Raw genomic sequence first — 23801 nt, 5'->3', positions numbered from 1 at the left:
TAAACTTGACTGATTGTCATTGAGGTTGTAGTACAGTGGGATCCCCAACCATTGCTTATATTTATAGATTTTTTATTATTTTTTTCGGTCTTAAATTTCATTCAAGGTGGCATTAAAAAGGTCTTTAAAAAGTCTTAACTTTGACTTGCTGAAACCTGCAGATACCCTGCAATAGGCTAATGGGGAAAAAGGTAGCATACAAAAGTCCACTAGGCTCAACTGAGCTCTGTCATTTTTGTACTGTCACATAATGCTGAATACCCACATTGTCTCATTCATTCTGGTATGGAAAACAACGCTAATAACAAAGTGATACAGCCACTTGCTGAAAGAGAGGCTTTTTAATGCTCAAATATGGTATCCAAAGCATATACGTTATAAATTTTCCCCACAGGGTTCTGAAGTCAAAGTGGAGGTTCCTCCAAACCTGAACAAGTATTTGGAAGCTTTGCTGGCCTTCACCACACATTCCAGCTTGGTAAGAACTATTGACAACCTCTGTTTTTTTTTTTTTAGCAAGGCAGTGACCTTTGTAGTTGTTAGCATGTCTATTTTTTAGCACTAGAGCAGCTTCTTTATGCTAAACCAGTGTGAGCCTACTAGCTCAATGTTCTTCTTGTTCCTCTTCACAGTTTCTTAAGACGTCCACTCTGGCCACTTGGGCGTCCATCTTCAGACATGAGACGCTCTCCCGCGACCCCGTCATTTTGGAGGCGGCCGTCAAATACCTCAAAACATCCACTACCATCCTCTTCAAGGTGAGCTTTGTCATTGCATTAGAACTTAAAAGGCAAACAGGATGTCTATTCACGTTGTCTTTCTGCACAGACGGGCTTTCCATCCAGAAATGATAACCCAAGCTGTCAGTACTCCCGGGTGGATTTTGACAATGATGAGGATTTCAACCCTTCCTTTAACTGTTAGCAGTTTTTCTCTTAAAATGTTCCTAATTGTATCCCTCTATTAGTTTCATTAAATGTTTTGGTCCTGCAAACCCCTGCAGCTTTCCGGGCGCGGCTGGGAGAGGGCGTGAGATGTGCGTGTAAACTAGTTCCATCTGAGGCTTTTCTGATGGCAGCCATGTGGTTAAAATACCAGCTGAACGACAGCAATACCACAAGTACGTATCACTCCTTGTCCCTCTTTGTGAGCTTAATGTCGCAGTGCCCATAGAAGACTTTCAAATCATACTGTATGGTTCCTGTTGAACATGTGTGAATTTTTTAATAAAGTGCTTAAAAAGTCTGCTTACACACAGGTGACATTAAAAAATAGTTAATAAATATTTTGTTGATTTAAAAATTTAATTATTTTAATTGTGTGAATGCTCTAAAGCAAAACTTCTGTTCTCCAGACGGGCAGACGCTATAGCAGGGGTAGGGAACCTATGGCTCTCGAGCCAGATGCGACTCTGGCTCTCAGATAAATCTAAGGCGACATTGCTTAACACGATAAGTAATGAACAATTCCGCTGGTAATCACGGTGTTAAAAATAGAGTTCAAAATACAAAAAATTGTCATGCATTTTAATTCATCCATTCGTTTTCTACCGCGCCTGTTCAAGAAGTCGCATTAATGGTCAATCCATCCATCCATTTCCTACCGCTTGTCCCGTACGGGGACGCGGGGGGGAGTCGCTGGAGCCTATCTTAGCTGCATTCAAACGGAAGGCGGGATACATCTTGGACAAGTCACCAGCTCATCACAGGGCCATCACAGACAGACAGACAACATTCACACTCACATTCACACACTAAAGAAGTGTTTTATTTATTATTGGTTAGCTTCAAAATAACAATGTTATAAAAAAAAAAAAGACGGACTTAAATTACTCTAAAAATGTTGGTCTTGCTTAAAAATGCACACATTTAGTTGTATTCAGTGTTAAAAAAATATGATATGGCTCCATTTGAAAATATTTGGCTTTCATGGCTCTCTCAGCCAAAAAGGTTCCCGACCCCTGCGCTATAGGGTGCTACAAGCGGGCACAAATAGACTAAAAAACAGTTTTTCCCCAAGAGCCATAGTAGCATTAAACAGGCACTGAGTGAGCACTATGTGTCCATCATGTCCTCATGGGTCATGTCTTTTTATTTTTTCGAACTATAATGTGCAATATTATGTGTATATGTGTATTTATATGCATATTTATTGATATGTGCATGTGTGTGGATATATATATATTATATATATATATATATATATATAGATAGATATCTTTTTTTACTATTTATATTACTAAATTATGGTGTATGCACCTTCGGGGATCTGCTCCAATTTTGTTGTTCTTTCAACCTTTTCACTGTAATAACGACAATAAAACTCTGTTCTATTTTGGCGAGCTCTACCTTACACATTTTTCATTCGATTGTCGCAGGCTTTCCCTTGACAATTGAATCGACAAATTCCCAGATTTCTCAGAACTCCAGGTTTTCCGGGACATTTTTCCCATTCAAAATGAATTGGCCATTTTTTCAAACTTCCACCATTTCCACATTTTTCAACGGATTCAAACCATTCCACCTTCAACACATTCCACCATCCTGGAAATTTATACAACTTTTTTTTCCAAGTTAAAAAAAATTCCAGGATTTTCCAAAGCCCTATTTCCACCCTTTATTCTGGCGACTACTCCTTCCACATTTTTCAACGCATTTCAACCGTTCCACTGTCAAAACATTCTTCTTAATTAGAACAAAATAAAGTTGTTTTTTGAACTGGAAAAAGGAAAAAAAAAAAAGTAAATTGTCCAAAAAATCGATATGTTACAAAAATAAAATTGTATTATAATATTACATTTTTTATATATGTTATACTCTTTTCATAAAATGGTGACATCTGTCTTGTAAAATTGCAAGTTCTATTTTGAAAATTGCTTTCTGTTCCTTTTTGTTCCAGTTATATTCTCATAGCGTCTTCCTTTCTTTTTACAAATAGCCTTTTGCAAAAGTACTTGAATTTCCCTACTGTTGGGAAGCTCCAGTTAGATAACATAAACTTACATGTCCTGATGCCGGCTTATTTTACGCTCATCTTTTTCCAGCTGAGACCGGCGATGGCCTGGGCTCCCAGCAATTTCCCCCAGCGCTCCAGTGGGAAGCTGTGACCATCTTCATGGATTGTGTAATTTCACAGATCTTGAGGAGCGTTGAGGAGGAGGTAACAGGCAATTTAAACCATTTTCAGCCCTATTAAGTATGAATATAACATTAGTTGATAGTTTGATGGATTGTTTTATGAATTGAGGTTCTAGATCAGGCGCCCCCAAACTTTTTGACTTCTGAATTTCCCTTCGGATTAATAAAGTTATGATTATTATGATCATTTTTATACTAAATAATATATTGTAAGAATCAATGTTTTGTGTTCTCCTCCACAGTTTTTCCTCAAATTTAAATGTCTTTAAAAACTCATTAACATATATCATTTCCTCAAATTTAAATGTCTTTAAAAACTCATTAACATATATCAGACACACTGTAGTTTAGCTCATAAATGACAGTAGTATGTTCACCCTACTCAATGAATCTTGCAGGTTTAAAATAATAACATTATATTCATGTTAGCATTTTAGATAGGTAGTGTTTAGCAACCCTCTATAAAGTATTATTTTAGTATCTTAGTATTGCAAAATAGCAAGTTACCTTTAGGACAAGTTTGCTTTAATTTAGGATGTATAGCAAGGGGGTCCCCGCTCCATCTCTATCAGTTTGTGGTCCTTGGCCTGGAAAACATTGAAGACTCTTGGTTTAGACTGTAGTACTAGCAGAAATAATGGTGAGAAGGGAGTAAGGGTATCCTGCAGAGTTATGAATAAAGAGGTCCTGTGTTGCTTAAAATTGTTGTTCATGAGTTATTGAAGTAAGAAAAAAACATAACATTCTTCACGTTGTATGCATGTTCTTTAGGCTTATGGAGGCAGATCTCCGCTCAAGTGGTCGAATACTTTGCCTTTCGTGACCGCTTGTACTATATTTAAATACCGTATGAATGCACAGTGTTCTCTTTGACTTGTAATGCATGCCTCTACTCGCTAAATATAGCGTCAAATTTGCCAAATTAGAACCGCAGACCCCTTCTGCTGCGTCTTAGTCTTCCGCAAAGCAGGTGCATATGAAGCATGTTTCCGAATTTGTTTGAGCGGGGGCCAACTTAGAAGCACCAAATCATGTCTAGGCAGACTTTAGTAGGGGTTGTCCTGATACTAATATTTTGGTACCGGTACAAACGTATATATTTTTAGATACTTTTTAAAATAAAGGGGACCACAAAAAATGTCATTATTGGCTTTATTTTAACAGAAAATGTTAAGGTACATTAAACATATGGCTGCCAAAAGTGTCCTAACTTGTTGGAATACCTACTCAAACGTCTTCTGTCCTGGTGAGATGCATGATTTATGTGTTGAATAACACTTACAGGGAGCAAGGAAGTGAGGAAGCTGCTGATCAGTCTATGATGTAAACATAGGCACACCCGGAAGTGAACACAGCGCCGCTTTAAATAGTTTGTCTGCGTTAGTGCTTATGATAATAATATCACTACTACTTGGTTAATATTCAAGTCACAAAATGTAAATTGAGTATTGTTGGTGCTTTTTGAATGGTTATTTAACAGATATTAGGGGCAGAATAGGGGAGCTTAAAAAAACAGAGAGAGAACATGCAAACCCCAAGGATTATAAGATCATCGTGGCTCGGAGAGAAGCGAAGAGAATTATATTTATATAGCGCTTTTCTCAAGTGACTCAAAGCGCTTTACATTGTGAAACCCAATATCTAAGTTACATTTTTAAACCAGTGTGGGATGCACTGGGAGCAGGTGGGTAAAGTGTCTTGCCCGAGGACACAGCGGCAGTGACTAGGATGCCAGAAGCGGGGATCGAACCTGGATCCCTCAAGTTGCTGGCACGGCCACTCTACCGACCGAGCTATACCGCCCATGCTGAATTTCCCCCAGGGATAAATAAAGTACTTTTTATTCTGTTCTGGTATAGCGGCCATGCCAGCAACTTGAGGGTTCCACGTTTTGTATCCAGCTTCCACCCTCCTAGTCACAGCCGTTGTGTCCTTGGGCAAGACACTTCACCCTGATGGGTCGTGGTTAGTGCCTTGCATGGCAGCTTCCGCCATCATTGTGTGAATATGGTATATTGATATATATCTGCTATATAAATACAGACCATTTCCCATTTAACCTACGGTACCTACCAAAGAATAGATAATAGAGCTCTATGTTAACCTTGGTGTCTTCTCTTCCTGTGTAGAAGTTACCTGTGGATCAGAGCATGGAGCTGCTGCAGGGCTTGCTCAACTACAAAACCAAAGATCCTGTCATCATGTCCTGCGTGCTCACTAACGTGTCAGCTCTCTTCCCGTTCATCAAAAACAGACTGCAATTACTGCCTGGGGTCCTTTGCAAGGTCAGTCGTGGCTATTTAATTGACGTAGCATACGATTAATATTTATGGTGTGATTATGCTGTACAATCTGATCCCTGTGGGAGATATTTTGAAGGCTAAGCTCAAAGAATATGATATAAAATGTATCAGGAAGCACACATTTATTCAAGGCATCAAAGCCTTAGCCCCCTTGCTGTGTGTGTACCTCTGCTCAGTGTGGTGTCAAACCAGCATGATGGATGATAGTAGTGCTCCACAATAATTTAGACAGATGAGCCATCAGACTAGGACCTTGCTGTAGTGCTTCACAAGGCAAGCAAAGCTGTTTAACCTTATTCCTCACAGACCAAACAGCCAATAAAATGCACGCATAGTCCTTAGGGCAATAAAGATCCTTGAATCATAGTGAGGGTTGGACTCCGCCAAGGCTGTCCTTTGTCACCGATTCTGTTCATAACTTTTATGGACAGAATTTCTAGGCGCAGTCAAGGCGTTGAGGGGTTCCGGTTTGGTGACCGCAGGACTAGGTCTCTGCTTTTTGCAGATGATGTGGTCCTGATGGCTTCATCTGACAAGGATCTTCAGCTCTCACTGGATCGGTTTGCAGCCGAGTGTGAATCGACCGGAATGAGAATCAGCACCTCCAAGTCAGAGTCCATGGTTCTCGCCCGGAAAAGGGTGGAGTGCCATCTCCGGGTTGGGGAGGAGCCCCTGCCCCAAGTGGAGGAGTTCAAGTACCTAGGAGTCTTGTTCACGAGTGGGGGAAGAGTGGATTGTGAGATCGACAGGCGGATCGGTGCGGCGTCTTCAGTAATGCGGACGTTGTACCGATCCCTTGTGGTGAAGAAGGAGCTGAGCCGGAAGGCAAAGCTCTCAAGTTACCGGTCGATCTACGTTCCCATCCTCACCTATGGTCATGAGCTTTGGGTCATGACCGAAAGGATAAGATCACGGGTACAAGCGACCCAAATGAGTTTCCTCCGCCGTGTGGCGAGGCTCTCCCTTAGAGATAGGGTGAGAAGCTCTGCCATCCGGGAGGAACTCAAAGTAAAGCCGCTGCTCCTCCACATGGAGAGGAGCCAGATGAGGTGGTTCGGGCATCTGGTCAGGATGCCACCCGAACGCCTCCCTAGGGAGGTGTTTAGGGCACGTCCAACCGGTAGGAGGCCACGGGGAAGACCCAGGACACGTTGGGAAGACTATGTCTCCCGGCTGGCCTGGGAACGCCTCGGGATCCCCCGGGAAGAGCTAGACGAAGTGTCTGGGGAGAGGGAAGTCTGGGTTTCCCTGCTTAGGTTGTTGCCCCCGCGACCTGACCCCGGATAAGCGGAAGATGATGGATGGATGTAATCATAGAAGACATCTCTCTGTGAGGCATTTTTTCCCCACACTTATGTGGTTTTTCCATGGTCACTTAAGTTCCCTCCCACATTACAAAAATGTGGATAAGCGGTATAGAAAATTAACGAATGGGGAAAAAAAAAAAACGTTTTCAAATACACTCAACTGAAGACAGTACCAGGTTTTTATTAAGGGAGGAAGCTTTTATTTACGTGAAAGCATATATATATATTTTTTAACAATAATGCATAATGACATGAACCTTTTAAATTGCTGGTTTGCAATCACGTGACCAATGGGCACTTTCGGGTTTCAGGCAATGGTTTAGAGCAGGGGTGCCCATTACGTCGATCGCGAGCTACCGGTCGACCGCTGGGGGTGTGTCAGTCGATCGCCAGCCAGGCTTTTAAAAAAATAGACCTAAAAATTAGCGATCATCAATCTTCACCAAGACGTCACTTGATTGACATTCACGGCACCCGAGGGTGTTGTGAGATGACGCTGGCTGCTGCGAGATCATTATAAAGAAAAAATGACCGAGAGGAAGGCGAGAAAAACTTTTTATTTCAACAGACTCTCGATCGCGCCGTACCTGCCGTCAAAAGCCTAAAGACCGACTGCACATTTCCTGTCTTCACAATAAGAGCCCTGCTTCATGCTGCCTGCGCTAACAAAATAGAGTCTCGGAAAGCTGGCGTGCACAAGCGATCGCTTATCCAACTACACCAACTTATATTATTGTCTTCATGAAAGAAATGACTCTATATGTGTTACACATGCTTGTATTATCATTAAACACATTTAACTTAACAAAAATTTCTCTTTCATAAATAAATAAATATAAATGATATATATGAATGAGGTAGATCCCCTCGTTTTGGTCAATTGAAAAGTAGCTCGCCTGCAGAAAAAGTGTGGCCACCCCTGGTTTAGAGTCTAATAGGTTAGATAGATAGAGAGATAGATAGATAGTACTTTATTTATTCCGTCAGGAGAGTTCCTTCAGGAAAATTACAATTTTCAGCACAATCCCATTCAAGATCAGACAAACATTACAGGGAGACAGAACAGGTTCGCTGACGGGTCTGCCGGCTTCCAGCGCCCCTTACAAAAAAGATGAGATACAGGTGAACAAGGGGTTGGGGGAATGGGAGAAAAAAATAGAAGATTAAAATAAAATAAAAAAATCGGTCTTAGCCTGGGCCCTGGAGAGGGGGTGCAGACTGAGGCCGAGGGGAAAAAACAACTCATAGCCATAGTACACATCCCTCTTACATGTGTGTTAGAGGGAAACATCAAAGAACACAGAGGACATTAAAGCAGCAGATACAAACAGCCACTTCTACATACAGCTCTGAATAAAAAGTAAAAGTAACATATCCACTGCGGTGGCCTCTGCGGTGTTCCACGCCATCGTCCGCTGGGGAGGAGGGAGCACGGCCAGAGACAGGAGCAGACCCAACAAAGCAACCAAGACAGCCGACTCCAATCTCGGCCAGTGTCCAGTCCGCGTGGATGAGCGAGGATACGTCCAAGGTGACTGAGGTGTCCGACACCTGCTCACCCAGCCAAGACACCACGAAGCCTCTCCGTCCCAGCACTCAGTGCTAGCTCCGCAGTCCTGTCCCCTCATCCGCATCTCCTCCAGTCCTTCCAAACCTACTCTGGTGTGGCAGAGACCCAGCAGCTTGTCTCCATGGCCAAAAGGCTCCCGGGAGGCAGATCCAAAAGTCCACAAAAAAAGCACCACAGAGGTCACGAAAGTGCCACCCCTTGTCACACAGTCCCAAAAGGTCCTGGACCAAAAGGCAAAAAAATATAATAACACATGAAAACAAGACGAAACACAAAAGGATGACACAAGAGCACAGAGCTCCTGCCAACAGCAGCCACTACAGCAGCGCCATCTTGGGGAAAAAAAATAAAAATTAAATAAAAAAATATGCATTGGTACAGATTTGTGAATTAGTGAAGTGAATTATATTTATGTAGCACTTTTCTCATGTGACTCAAAGCGCCTTACATATCCATCCATCCATCCATTTTCTACCGCTTATTCCCTTTCGGGGTCGCGGGGGGCGCTGGCGCCTATCTCAGCTACAATCGGGCGGAAGTCGGGGTACACCCTGGACAAGTCGCCACCTCATCGCAGGGCCAACACAGATAGACAGACAACATTCACACACTAGGGCCAATTTAGTGTTGCCAATCAACCTATCCCCAGGTGCGTGTCTTTGGAAGTGGGAGGAAGCCGGAGTACCCGGAGGGAACCCACGCATTCACGGGGAGAACATGCAAACTCCACACAGAAAGATCCCGAGCCTGGATTTGAACCCAGGACTGCAGGAACTTCGTATTGTGAGGCAGACACACTAACCCCTCTGCCACCGTGAAGCCCTTACATAGTGACACCCAATATCTAAGTTACATTTAAACCAGTGTGGGGGGCACTGGGAGCAGGTGGGTAAAGTGTCTTGCCCAAGGACACAACGGCAGTAACTAGGATGGCAGAAGCGGGAATCGAACCTGCAACCCTCAAGTTGCTGACACGGCCACTCTACCAACCGAGCTATGCCGCATATTGGGCATATTTTGAAAGGTTTACAGGCAAATACACAAGCGACCATTAAAAAATAAATAAAAGGGGACTGAGTGGATTTATACACGCTTAAGAAAAATAATTTTTGAAAGATTTAAACCATTCATCATCACTAAGACGTTACTGCTTGACTCAGCCTCACATACAAGGACTTAAAGAAGAAAAGATAGGAGGCACATCATTATGTCTTTACATCTGGAGGGGTCCATAAATGAAGCATTAATCCATAAGACACAATGTTGTAGTCATTTGTGCATCGTTAAGAACCGTATTTAACGAGTGCTGTGACGCTTTTGGGAAACAGGTGACATTTTTGTGCTGTTCATTTTTGCTACAAATATCAGCCTAATCTATAATTTCTGTCTGCAGTTGTTTTATGGTATGACGTTCATATTTTATTTCATTATTTAGCTATAAATGTCCCTGTTGTTCAGCAATGTTTGCTTGCTATATCAAGGTTGAGTCTTTCCTGCACATAAACAATTAAGCTTTTAGTTTCTGTTATGAAAATCAACTGTCGAATCTCTGTCACTATTATACTTTTCACTTTTATATCTTCTTTTTTGTCTTTTTTACTATTTATATTACTATACAATTGTGTATGCACCTTAAGGGATCTGCTCCAATTTCGTTGTTCTTTTAACCTTTTCACTGTAGTAATGACAATAAAACTCTAATTTTATTTAACAACAAAAATACGGTGGATTGGAACAAAAATCACAATATTTATTACTTAGACTTAACGTGACGTTAGTTTATTTGCACAACCAGGTCTTTGTAGTCATATTTAGGCATAGCAAACTACAAAGGAGCACAAACTAATGGGAACTATTGTCCTTTTTAATGTTTAGTTTTGCTGTCAAACACTAACTGAGCAGAGAAACACAAATCAAATGTTCAAAGTTTTAAACAAACATTTCAGATAGTGATGGTTGCAGACGCGTGCAAGGTCCGATTGTATTTCACAAGACGATGAAAGAGATATTTTTAAGAGCCATTTCCTTCCACGCACTTTCGTTTTTTTCCCTGACTTTATTACATTTTTATATCGGGACTCTATGAAAGGTATTTTCTATCTCTCTATTCTAACGATTGGAACACCCAAGAACAGATAAGGAAAACGGCATTTTCTGCTCAAACTTTACACTCACTGTCACTTGTTTTGATGCAACGCTCAAGCTGGTTGACCATCGTGTGAATTAAGCTGCGAAGAAGAAAAACGCATGTGACGTCATATGCAACCTCGCAATATTGATGATTTATTATTTAGTGTAATAAATAATGTATAACACATATGGTCACATAGGGAAGTTGACAAGAGCCAGATTGAGGTATCATGTTTTTTGTTTTGTAGGACGTGACTTTATTTAAGGCGCGGCGTTTGTGATGCATTTATCAAATAGAATGGAGGCTTTGGAAGTGAAATATGTATTATCCCACTAACAAATATAAACTTTGAGTATTGGATATAATTTATGTAAGAGTTTAACCTTTTCCCATCCTTGTGTTTCTGCAGCTGTTTGAAACTGTTACATTTGAGCCTGTGCAGGAAAATAAGGCAGGTCTCCAACAGAAAATCAATTTTTTTCTCTGTACTTCCACAACCAAGACCAAACATTTTGTTTTGTCTTCTTCCTACACAGGCGCCACGCACCCGAGCTGTAAATAACCTGAGGAGGCACGCCTGTTCTTCCATCATCAAGATTTGCCGAGATTACCCACAATTTTTTTCGGTAATGGATGCTATTGGAAGCATCACAGTTTATGGCAACTATAAGGACAAATATGTTTATTTATTTGTATTCCTGCCCTTCTTGCAGCCTAGTTTCGACATGTTTTATAATCGCATAAAGGAGATGTTTGCCAGCGACGGCCTTCTGACTTTCATGGAGAAAAGTGCACTGATGGAGTCTCTGGTGCTCATCAGTAACGAGTTTAAGGACTTTGAGAAGCAGAAGGCTTTTATAGACGAACTGTTGGCCCCTGTGATGGGAGAATGGACCTCAGACGCGACGAAGGAGTAAGTTGATAGCTTGTTTTTTAGCATTCAATGTAACGCCACGACTTGACATGTATTTCGCCTTAAAGGGTGGTTTGCGACCCCGCTGCATTCATGTCCTTTGTTGGAGCGGATCAGGTGGTCAGTGAGCAGCGCACAGAGGTCGACACAGCCGGCCTCAACAGGGGGAGGGTGAGCATACGGGACAGAAAATAAATACTCCATCCCAACAAGAGCATTGATTGAGTTTTTGCCATCATTCTCTCAGCTGGGCTTCTGTTTGAACGCTGTGTTGGGTGTGGCGAAGCGGGCGCGCTGGCCTGCAGACCTGGAGGCCGCCAAATCTGGAGGCTTTGTAGTGGCTTACACTTCATCAGCAGCCCCCATTTTTAGAAACGCTTGTGCTGCCCAGTTTTTAGCCTTCCTGCCTAACCTGCTGGCTCTTGTCAGGTATGCGAATGGCACACTTTACTTCCCTTGTTGACCTAGTTTTTTTTGCTTGCTCATTATTTTCTTTTGCTTCCATCTCTCCACAGAACTCTAAACAGTTTGTTTATGCCAGAGAACAGAGCTCGTCTCAGTGAGACGTTCACCAGAGTGCATGACCTGATGGACGCAGAGAGAAATCTGGTTCTTGGTAAGCGTTTTCTATTTTTACTACTACTTAAGGGACAATACTATAGAAATGTCAGCCTGCTTGGATGAAAGGCAAAACATTTTGTAAGACAAACACAACAGTCCAGTTGCAATAGATTAAATGCCCTGAGAACGCAATGACCTGGATGAATGACAATCTCCATAGACAATGCGACCATAGAAATGAAACTTGGATACAAAGTACTTTAGAGACAGCAAAATAGTTTTACAACCGACTGAGAATGACTCGGTATTAGGGACGAGATTTTGTGGCACAAGAGTTTGCGAGATCACAATGTAATTATATTTCTCCCTTATGAAAAAGGTGTCTTGCAGGCATAACAGAGTCATTATTTTTTAATAGAAGCATATTTGTCTGGTTGTGAGTGAAGAATTGAAACTGTCATTTTGTGCTCAGGATATACTACAAATCGAGTGTGCGCAAAAGGGCTAGATCCAATTAAACAATATCAATATATATCGCCATAGACATGTCATCAATACCATTAAAAAATGTGTTCGATAAAACGAATATGTACAGTACAGGCCAAAAGTTTAGACACACCTTGTCATTTTATGCTTTTTTATTTTTTATTTCCATGACTATTAACATTGTAGATTGTCACTGAAGGCATCAAAACTATGAACCCATGTGGAATTATGTACTTAGGAAAAAAGGTGAAATACCGAAAACATGTTTTATATTCTAGTTCCTTCAAAATAGCCAGCCTTAGCTCCGATTACTGCTTTGGACAGTCTTGGCATTCTCTCAATGAGCTTCAAGAGGTAGTCACCTGAAATGGTTTTCACTTCACAGGTGTGCTTGAAGCTCATCAAGAGAATGCCAAGAGTATGCAAAGCAGTAATCAGAGCAAAGGGTGGCTATTTTGAAGAAAGTAGAATATCAAACATGTTTTTAGTTATTTCACCTTTTTTTGTTAAGTACATAACTCCACGTGTTCATTCATAGATGTGATGCCTTCAGTGATAGTCATGAAAATAAAGAAAACTCATTGAATGAGGAGAAGGTGTGTCCAAACTTTTGGCCTGTACTGTACTGTATATATATTTTTTGATCTAAAGAAACCAGAAGTTACGAAGCAAGGTTGGTAGCATGAAGAAAGGCACTCGTGCTCTGGTAACTAAGCAAAACAGAAAGTGATCACTGTGCAACGCGGGTAGCAATTAATCACGTAGCAGTATCTAGTTGGGTAGCGCCAGCTTGCTGTTAATTTTCTGCATGGAGTGAGAAGAGAAACTAAAAAGGAGTGCTGCGGAGAAGGAATAAATTGTTGATAAAACAGCAAATGTCACCTCGACAGGATGGCAGTTTTTTGGAAATTTTAAAAACGGAAGCAAGGTATACGGAAGCAAGTAGGAACTAAAGTGGAACTAAATATAAAAAATGTGCTACTTTGAAATCATAGTAATTTGGTCCAATTATTACTTTTATTATTATCCAATAATTACTCCATAACATAAATCCCTTTGCATACTTAAATAACAATAACAGACCAAATTAAAGGTTACACATTCACAATTTTATGGCGCTAATCCTGCAAAAAATTGTTATCTTCAGGTTTCTCTGTTTACATTTCCACGGTTTGCACTATTTTGTTACACTTTGTTCAAAATAATTTACATATTACTTATTTTTTCAACTTCATTTTAAGAGGTTAGTGCGTTCAATGTGATTTTAGAATTTTTTTAAATTGAGTGTTTTCCATAGTGGTTTGACAATTCCTTTCTTTTCTTTTGATGACTGAATAGATTATGATCAGTGTAAGGTTACATTTAATTTTTTTTTTTTTTTTTTTTACATTCAATATATTTTCTCTTAGTCCCTATTTTTGATAGGTCGTAATAATTATTGATATGGACCAATATAGCCCTAGTAAGCAAACATAGCTAGCCTCAGCATTGACAATTCTGGATGTGGATAAATCGGGCCGTTTTGGACTGAAAGACGCGTGTTTGCTGGACCTACTAGCCAGCATGGGAATACATCGGCGGCTACCTCCAGCGGCCTGTGAAGCAGCGGAGTGTAGTACCAGCGGAGAACGTCTAAGCAACACACGCAAGCGGCGTGATCGGAAGCGGAAACGCGGATGCCGAGCGGGACTAGCAGCAAAGCAAAAGGCTAATCCCCAAAGAACACCGCTTCCCTCCAACCTGAAGCTGGATTCAAATGGAAGACACGAGCCTACTGGTCTGGGTAAGGAGTCAGTTAAGTTAGAACAAGTTTTTTCTGCTGTGACTGTGTTAGAGTTGGACATGCGTTCTACTGAGGTGGCAAATTATGATGCGTTCAGTTTATCAAAGCACCATGCAAACAATCAGAAAATTCCTGTCATATCAATTCCTAGATATGGTAGTAATTATTTTAAGTGCACTACGCATAATAAACGCAACATTATTAATATTGCTACTACGGATAATTTCATCAAAAACTCCTTAAAACAGCCCACTACCTATAATATAGGCTTTTTAAACATAAGATCATTGTCTCCCAAAACTTTATTAGTTAATGAGATCATCAGAGACAACAATCTTAACGTGGTCAGTCTCAGTGAAACCTGGCTTAAACCGGACGACTTCTTTGCACTAAATGAGGCATGTCCTCCTAACTATACAGTACGTATGCGCATATTGCCTGTCCCCTCAAAAGGTGTGGGGGGTGTCACACTAATATACAACGAAAACATTAACCTTAGTCCTAGCATAAATAATAAATGTAAATCGTTTAAGGTGCTTACTATGAGGTTTGTCACACCGCTGCCTCTATACCTGGCTATCATCTACCGCCCCCCAGGGCCCTATTCGGACTTTATCAGTGAATTTTCAGAGTTTGTTGCTGATCTAGTGATCCACGTCGATATTATAATTATAATGGAGGACTTTAATATTCATATGAATAACCCACCATGCTTGGCGCTCCAGACTATAATTGATAGCTGTGGTCTTACACAAATAATAAGTGAACCCACGCATCGCAACGGTAATACGATAGACCTACTGCTTGTCAGGGGTATCACCGTTTCCAAAGTTATGATACTCCCATATACTAAAGTAATGTCTGATCATTACCTTATAAAATTCGAGGTTCAGACTCATGTTCGGCAAGCTAATAATAATAATAACTGCTATAGCAGCCACAACATTAATGCTGCCACAACGACAACTCTTGCGGACCTACTGCCCTCGGTAATGGCACCATTCCCAAAGTATGTGGGCTCTATTGATAGCCTCACTAACAACATTAACGACGCCCTGCACGAAACCATTGAGAGTATAGCACCGCTGAAGTTAAAAAAGGCTCCAAAAAGGCGTACCTCATGGTTTATAGAAGAAACTAGAGCTCAGAAATTATTATGTAGAAAGCTGCAACGCAAATGGTGCACGACTAAACTTGAGGTGCACCATCAAGCATGGAGTTATTGTTTAATAACTTATAAACGCATGCTTACCTTAGCTAAAGCTAAAAATTACTCAAATCTCATCCACCTTAATAAAAACGATCCTAAATTTTTGTTTAATACGGTAGCATCGCTAACCCAACAACGGACTCCTTCCAGTAGCTCCACCCACTCAACAGATGACTTTATGATATTCTTTAATAGGAAAAGTGAAGTCATTAGAAAGGAGATTAAAGACAATACGTCGCAGCTACAACTGGGTTCTATTAACACAGATACGACTTTATATACGGCGGATACTGCAAATATCCAAAATAGTTTCTCTCGTTTTGATGAAATAACATTTGAAGAATTGTTACAATGTGTAAATGGAATAAAACAAACATGTTTACTTGACCGACTTCCTGGGAAACTGATCAAGGAGCTCTTTGTATTATTAGGTCCATCAGTGCTAAATATTATAAACTTATCACTTTCCTCTTTCACTGTTCCCCTAGCATTCAAAAAAGCGGTTATTCATCCCCTCCTTAAAAGACCTAACCTCGATCCTGACCTCATGGTAAACTCCCGACCGGTGTCTCACCTTCCCTTTATTTCAAAAATCCTCAAAAAATTGTTGCAGAGCAGCTAAATGAACACTTAGCGTCTAACAATCTATGTGAAACCTTTCAATCCGGGTTCAGGGCAAATCACTCTACGAAGACAGCCTTCGCAAAAATGACTAATGATCTATTGCTAACGATGGATTCTGATGCGTCATCTATGTTGCTGCTCCTCGATCTTAGCGCTGCTTTCGATACCGTCGATCATAATATTTTATTAGAGCGTATCAAAACACGAATTGGTATGTCAAACTTAACCCTATCTTGGTTTAACTCTTATCTTACTGACAGGATGCAGTGTGTCTCCCATAACAATGTGACCTCGGACTACGTTAAGGTAACGTGTGGAGTTCCCCAGGGTTCGGTCCTTGGCCCTGCACTCTTCAGCATCTACATGCTGCCGCTAGGTGACATCATACGCAAATACAGTGTTAACTTTCACTGTTATGCTGATGACACCCAACTCTACATGCCACTAAAGCTGACCAACACGCCGGATTGTAGTCAGCTGGAGGCGTGTCTTAATGAAATTAAACAATGGATGTCCGCTAACTTTTTGCAACTCAACGCCAAAAAAACGGAAATGCTGATTATCGGTCCTGCTAGACACCGACCTCTATTTAATAATACAACTCTAACATTCGACAACCAAACAATTAAACAAGGCGACACGGTAAAGAATCTGGGTGTTATCTTCGACCCAACTCTCTCCTTTGAGTCACACATTAAAAGCGTTACTAAAACGGCCTTCTATCATATCCGTAATATCGCTAATATTCGCTCCATTTTGTCCACTAACGACGCTGGGATCATTATCCATGCGTTTGTTACGTATCGTCTCGATTACTGTAACGTATTATTTTCAGGTCTCCCCATGTCTAGCATTAAAAGATTACAGTTGGTACAAAATACGGCTGCTAGACTTTTGACAAGAACAAGAAAGTTTGATCACATTACGCCTGTACTGTATATACCTTTATATACATATATACATACATATATACCTATACTGTATATACATTTATATACATATATACATACATATATACCTGTACTGGCTCGTCTGTACTGCCTTCCTGTGCACTTAAGATGTGACTTTAAGGTTTTACTACTTACTCATAAAATACTACACGGTCTAGCTCCATCCTATCTTGCCGATTGTATTGTACCATATGTCCCAGCAAGAAATCTGCGTTCAAAGGACTCCGACTTATTAGTGATTCCCAAAGCCCAAAAAAAGTCTGCGGGCTATAGAGCGTTTTCCGTTCGGGCTCCAGTACTCTGGAATGCCCTCCCGGTAACAGTTCGAGATGCCACCTCAGTAGAAGCATTTAAGTCTCACCTTAAAACTCATTTGTATACTCTAGCCTTTAAATAGACCCCCTTTTTAGAACAGTTGATTTGCCGTTTCTTTTCTTTTTTTCCTCTGTCCCACTCTCCCTTGTGGAGGGGGTCCGGTCCGTTGGCCATGGATGAAGTACTGGCTATCCAGAGTCGGGACACAGGATGAACTGCTCATCCAGAGACGGGACCCAGGATGGGCCGCCCGCCTGTGTATCGGCTGGGGACATGTCTGCGCTGCTGATCCGCCTCCGCTTGGGATGGTTTCCTGCTGGCTCCACTGTGGACGGGACTTTCGCTGCTGTGTTTGATCCGATTTGGACTGGACTCTCGCGGCTGTGTTGGATCCACTATGGATTGAACTTTCACAGTATCATGTTAGACCCGCTCGACATCCATTGCTTTCGGTCTCCTAGAGGGGGGGGGGGGGTTGCCCACATATGCGGTCCTCTCCAAGGTTTCTCATAGTCATCACTGTCACCGATGTACCACTGGGTGTGAGTTTTCCTTGCCCTTATGTGGGCCTACCGAGGATGTCGTAGTGGTTTGTGCAGCCCTTTAAGACACAAGTGATTTAGGGCTATATAAATAATCATTGATTGATTGATTGATTGATTGATTGATTGCTCGCCCCAAGAAGATGCGCGGCCGCTTCCTTTCATTTGAATTCCACAGCCAATATTCCGCGTGTGTGTCCACGCAGGCTTAACTGCCGCTCATAGAAGTCAAGACGAGACAGAAAAGCACTCAGGACACACTGCAATGCTTCCCTCAGCAACAAAACACCAATCCAGAGATACGACAATACTGCCAAATCAGTGATATACACATAAGAGCTGCAATATCAGGAATGCAGTAGACTTCCGCAAAGCTCTTAAAAAAAGACACGTTGGTACAGCAACTTGCAAGCTCAATTGGTTCCATGACCAAGTTCAAAACACTCCTATCTCAAATCTTTGTCACCTTTTGAAATTAATATACCGTATTTCCTTGAATTGCCGCCGGGGCGCTAATTAATTTAAAACCTCTTTTTACTCCGGCGCTAACCAAAGGCATGCGGTAAAGGCAAGCATGCGCTTATAGATTTGTGTGTAATGTAAGGAAACCATCATGAAAAGCACATTTAATAAAAAAAAAGGTTATTATGGTCTTACTTATAAATTAAGTCCATGCGCAGCTCCTTCTGATCAAAAGCATCGATAACTTGTTTAGAGAAGTCTTCCTTATCTTTCTTCAGTTTTAAAAGTCTCCATGTCTTGATGGAGATTTTCGATTGAAAGTCCAGTTTAGAAAACGGTTTTATTTTAGATATGTAATCCTCCATGTTAAAAGTGCAAGCGAGATGAAAAAAAAAACGATCGCTGCTCACTCTTGCTGCTTGTTGTCACTTCTTCTGCAGCCGAGTAGTCGCAAGAAGGATCACTAGCGCCCTCTACCACCAGGAGGCGGGAGTCATTTAATGAGTCATATTTGACACACGCAGCTACGGTATATTAATAAAACATAGCTGCTTACTGTTCTTTTTAGCATATTCAATAGCTTGGACCTTAAATCCTATTGAATAGCTCTTAATTTTCATCCCTTTATGCGATTTCAAATTATTGAAAATTTTGAAAATGATGACAGATGAAGTGTCACTCGTGGCGTGACGAGTTTGACCCGGCGGAAATTTTTGGCATATGCCAATTATTTTTGCAAAACGAGTTTGACCCGCCGGAAATTCTAGACATGCACTAATAAGAATAATATTTTGCGAAACGAGTTTGACCCGGCAGTAATGCTAAGCATGCGCTAATTATTTTGCGAAACGAGTTTGACCCGGCAGTAATTCTAGGCAGGCGCATACTATATACCCGGTGGCAATTCAAGGAAATGCGGTAATCGTTGCTTGCGCCCCCAAAAAAACAGCACAATTTCAACATGTAACATTGCCATTAAAAAAAATAATAATAACTTTTAGATAATAAATATTCTTTATTAAAACGATACCATAGAACAGGGGTGTCAAACTCAAATACAGAGTGGGCCAAAATTTTAAACGGAACAAAGCCGCGGGCCAAGGTTGAACAAATGAACCTTTTAATAGGGACCCAAACAAGTTTTGCATTAAATATTGAACAAGCAAGGCTTATATAACTTTAGTGACATGCAAAATCCAATTTCAAATAATAATAATAATAATTAAAAAAATATTAATGGCATATCTATTTGCAATTTTCTGAGGTAAATATCAACAGGCTAATAATAAATTTGAAAATAAAATAACAATAATGAATGAACCAAACATTCAAGCCTTGAAGTAGCAAGAGAAAATGCATGAATAAAACGTTAATTATTGGTCAGTTTGCTGGAAGTTTCCCGGAAGAGTTAGTGCGGCAAGGGCTTCTGGGTATTTGTTCTGTTGTGTTACGGTGCGGATGTTCACCCGAAATGTGTTTGTCATTCTTGTTTGGTGTGGGTTCACAGTGTGGCGCATATTTGTAACAGTGCTCAAGTTGTTTATACGGCCACCCTCAGTGTGACCTGTATGGCTGTTGACCAAGTATGCCTTGCATTCACTTGTGCGTGTGTGTGTGTGTGTGTGTGTGTGTGTGTGTGTGTGTGTGTGTGTGTGTGTGTGTGTGTGTGTGTGTGTGTGTGTGTAAAAGCCACAAATATTATGTGAGACGCTGTTAGTATGGAGGAAAAGCGGACGTGACGACAGGTTGTAGAGAACGCTAAAGGCAGTGCCTTAAATGCACGCCCCCAATCTAGTTGCCCAGCTGGAAATCGGTTGAAATTCGGGAGAATGGTTGCCCCGGGGGATTTTTGGGAGGGGTACTGAACTTCGGGAGTCTACCGGGAAAATTAGGAGAGTTGGCAAGTATGAGTATTTGCGGTGAATGCGGTGTTACAGCGGCACCGACGCTGTATAACACCGGCGGGCCAGCTCTAATGCTAAATTGATATTGTCTCAAGGGCCAAATTAAATTACACGGCGGGCCAGAGTTTGACACCCATGCCATAGAATGTACCGGTACTACAAACATCTACAGTAGTTTTATGACATAATGTTCTAGTGAACCGCCTTTACCTTAAGAGGCGGGCCTTTTTTTCCTTCTGGCTGCCTCCTTGACCGCGTGGCTGTGCTAGCAATCTGAGGGCTACTGGTTCAATCCCCACCTTCTACCAGCCTTGTCATGTCCGTTGTGTCCTTGGGCAAGACACTTCACCCTTGCTCCTGATGGGTCCTGGTGAACGCCTTCAGTGTGTGAATGTGTGTGTGAATGGGCGAATGTGGAAATACTGTCAAAGCGCTTTGGGCTCCTTAAAAAGGGGTAGAAAAGCGCTATACAAGTACAACCCATTTGCCATGTAACCATAGGAATTTTTACTTCTGTTAATGTTGCACACAGACGTCTTTGAGTGACGGACCCAAGGTCATAGTTGACCGACAAGGCGCCGTTTTATTGGGTGAAATGGAGTCAAACGTCCCGAGTGCTTACGTTGGATTGGTGAAATGGTCATGTGACCATGCCCGCTGGAAGAAGTATCTCTAACGAGCCAAAAATAATACGTGATCAATAGATTGTAAATTAATGTATCAATAAATGTAGTGATCTGAATGAGTAAATTTAGCAAAAATATTTAAGGTAAAAAGTATGTTGCATTACTTGAGGGTGCCCAACAGATACACAATCGGGTTCAGGTCTGGAGTAGATGATATATTCTACGTCTTCCTCAGCAATGTATTGTTAAATTGTTTGCTTTCCTTTTATTATGCTGAAACACTGCCAATCAGGACAGTAACCATTGAGAGAATGTCACAATTCTTGCTTCCCTTCAATGAACCGCAGCACTCATACAGCCCCAGACTATGATGCTGCCATTGCCACCATGAATGGCATTAGGCTGGACACAAGTATTTTGCTACTACTTGAATCGCCAGCTATTTAGACAATGTGTTGAACCATTCTCAGTAAATAGTAAATCTACACTGCTCAACAAGCTGTATGCTGACCACTTTTAAGTATGAAGTGTGTCCAAGTTTCCTTTCTATAGTATTGTCCTTTGAGAAGGTATACTATCATAAAAAACACTGGTTGCTAAATGTGAGGCGTGTTCTTAATGCCTTAAGTGAAAAACTGTAATTCCCATCCATGAAGCAATCATGACCAAACTTCTCCATGTATTATGTTCTTCAGGTCTGGCCCAGCCTCCAACTGATACTTATGATGCACACCCATTGAAAACAAACCTAGAACGAATGCAGGGATTTTTCAGCCAAACTTATGACACCTGGTGACGACAACTTTCCCTTCTAATCCTCCATTTTTTATTCCATCTGTGACTTCATTTGAACATATTTCACTTTTGCAGCTTCCACCTGCTGGGAAATGCAGCGCTTTCCCTACAGCAGGACTTCTACAACATCGACGGGCTTTCAGAAAAAATAGCTGCCTCTGCTTTCTTCTCCCTCGAACATGTGCCAGATCACAGACTTCGCCCTGTGATTCATATCCTTTTTTTTTTGCTTTGTTCAAGCTTGTGAAAGGCTGATGATTCATTTGCACCTGCACAATCTGAAGAGAGCCAAAGCAAGAGCTGTATCAACAAGATAAACGGTAGTTTTGCTTGGGAGGACACTGTCTATATGATGACAGACTTTTTAGTCCGGCCATATCTCCCGTCCAAAGGCAAAACCCAGTAACTCAATGTTGGTCAAAACTGAGCTGATAATAATTTTGGAGTTCCTAGGTGATATGCTTTACATTAGTGTATGCGATATTGTAATTTGTTCCGTAAGTAAGCTGTTCCGCGCATGGCAGGACCTAGCAACTACCACATAACCGCGTAGGTACAACAGAAAAACCTAGTATCTCAAGGGACCAATCGGAGCTTCTTTGTCAGTCGCCTTATTGTCTTTAATGAGACATTTGCACGAATGGGGGCCGACGGTCAAGCTGATTATGTGATATTATGGCACGAGGGCATATTTGGAAGATCACCCCAGGACGTTGCAAGCACCTTCATTAAATGTATTGTTCTTGATTCTTCCCCTTGCATACTCTTTTGGGCAGATAACTGTGGAGGTCAGAATAAAAACTGGACGCTGTACACGGCTCTTGCCCAATGTGCAAACGCAGAATGGGGCCCACCCGAGATTGTGATAAAATATCCGTTCATGAGAGCAGATTCAATCCATGGCTCAATCGGCAAGAAAATGAAAGCTCAAGAAAACTTCTATACGTTTGATGACTTTGTAGATATTTGTAAGACCGCATCAAGATAGATTGGTTTTCCCTTGTTTTTTCAAAATCAGCTAGAAGTGAGTTACTAGGTTTTGCCTTTGGACGGGAGATATACTAGATATATAAGGGTGTATTTAACTTTATAGTCAAGTTCTTTAATTTATTCATTAGATTGTTTTATTAGAATTGTCCCTCGTATATCGCTGTTATATAAGCCCTCAGGACACAATAACACCCTTTATTTATCTGCCTGAAGCTAATCCAATCAGTGTCCTTTGATTGGTTTGGTCTTCTCTAATGGCCGATACTACTGTAGTATTTGTATTTTTAGTTTATTTAGCCATTTTTACGTTTGAAAGTCCTTAATTTGGGACCCAAAAATTTATAGAATATGCTTAAAAAAATCTGAATTGGGGTGAAGCTGTAAAAATTGAAGCTCTTTATTAGTTTTTATTTAGTATAGTATAAAAAAATATATATTTATAAATGTGTCTGTGTGTATATTATATATATATATATATATATATGTGTGTATGTATATATATACATATAGATATATATATATGTATGTGTATATATATATATATACATATGTATATGTGTATATATATATATATATATACTTCACATACATATACTTATATGTATATGTATGTATGTATGTACATGTATTTTGTTGTTTTTAAGTTAAGTCTAATTATAATTGTAATACCTACTTTTTATGATATTTAAAAAGAGATTGCAACCTATATATATATATATATATATATATATATATATATTGCAATGTTTTTTTTTTTAAATACCATAAAAATTATGTCATATAACGTACACTTATTCAGCCTGTTGTTCACTATTCTTTATTTATTTTAAATTGCCTTTCAAATGTCTGTTATTTGTGTTAGATTTTATCAAATAAATTTCCCCCAAAAATGCGATTTATACTCCAGTGCGACGTATACTCCGGAGCGATTTATAATCGGAAAAATACGGTATGTATATATATGTGTGTGTGTGTGTGTATATATATATATATATATATATATATATATATATATATATATATATATATATATATATATATATATATATATATATATATATATATAATCTGTAATCTGCAGTACATGATTTCCTTTTCGGTGACATTTTCGTTCAGTTTTTATAAGTTACCGCCAACGTTGAAATGATCCATTTTAATAGCTACGGCAGTAGCATATAGCAGTTAGCATCCC

At 40.5% G+C, this 23801-nt stretch overlaps 1 protein-coding gene across 2 annotated transcripts in view; it reads left to right on the top strand.

Annotated features, from left to right (window-relative positions):
- The window catches only part of LOC133558912 (exportin-5-like), a 60005-nt gene that overhangs the window by 20857 nt on the left and 15347 nt on the right, over nt 1-23801 (top strand). The window contains exons 11-25 of one of the 2 annotated variants that reach the window (XM_061910072.1): nt 395-478; nt 633-758; nt 829-919; nt 1004-1120; nt 3044-3159; nt 5267-5422; nt 10858-10899; nt 10985-11074; nt 11162-11361; nt 11430-11532; nt 11609-11790; nt 11877-11977; nt 13967-14191; nt 21520-21616; nt 21695-21831. In XM_061910072.1, coding sequence (XP_061766056.1) covers nt 395-478; nt 633-758; nt 829-919; nt 1004-1120; nt 3044-3159; nt 5267-5422; nt 10858-10899; nt 10985-11074; nt 11162-11361; nt 11430-11532; nt 11609-11790; nt 11877-11977; nt 13967-14191; nt 21520-21616; nt 21695-21831 — 1867 coding nt within the window. The remainder of the gene's footprint in view (nt 1-394; nt 479-632; nt 759-828; nt 920-1003; nt 1121-3043; nt 3160-5266; nt 5423-10857; nt 10900-10984; nt 11075-11161; nt 11362-11429; nt 11533-11608; nt 11791-11876; nt 11978-13966; nt 14192-21519; nt 21617-21694; nt 21832-23801) is intronic. The other variant, XM_061910073.1, reaches the window with a different exon arrangement.

Source organism: Nerophis ophidion, linkage group LG09 (assembly GCF_033978795.1).
Source record: "Nerophis ophidion isolate RoL-2023_Sa linkage group LG09, RoL_Noph_v1.0, whole genome shotgun sequence".
Lineage (NCBI taxonomy): Eukaryota > Metazoa > Chordata > Actinopteri > Syngnathiformes > Syngnathidae > Nerophis > Nerophis ophidion.
This window is presented reverse-complemented; position numbering and strand designations above follow the sequence as displayed.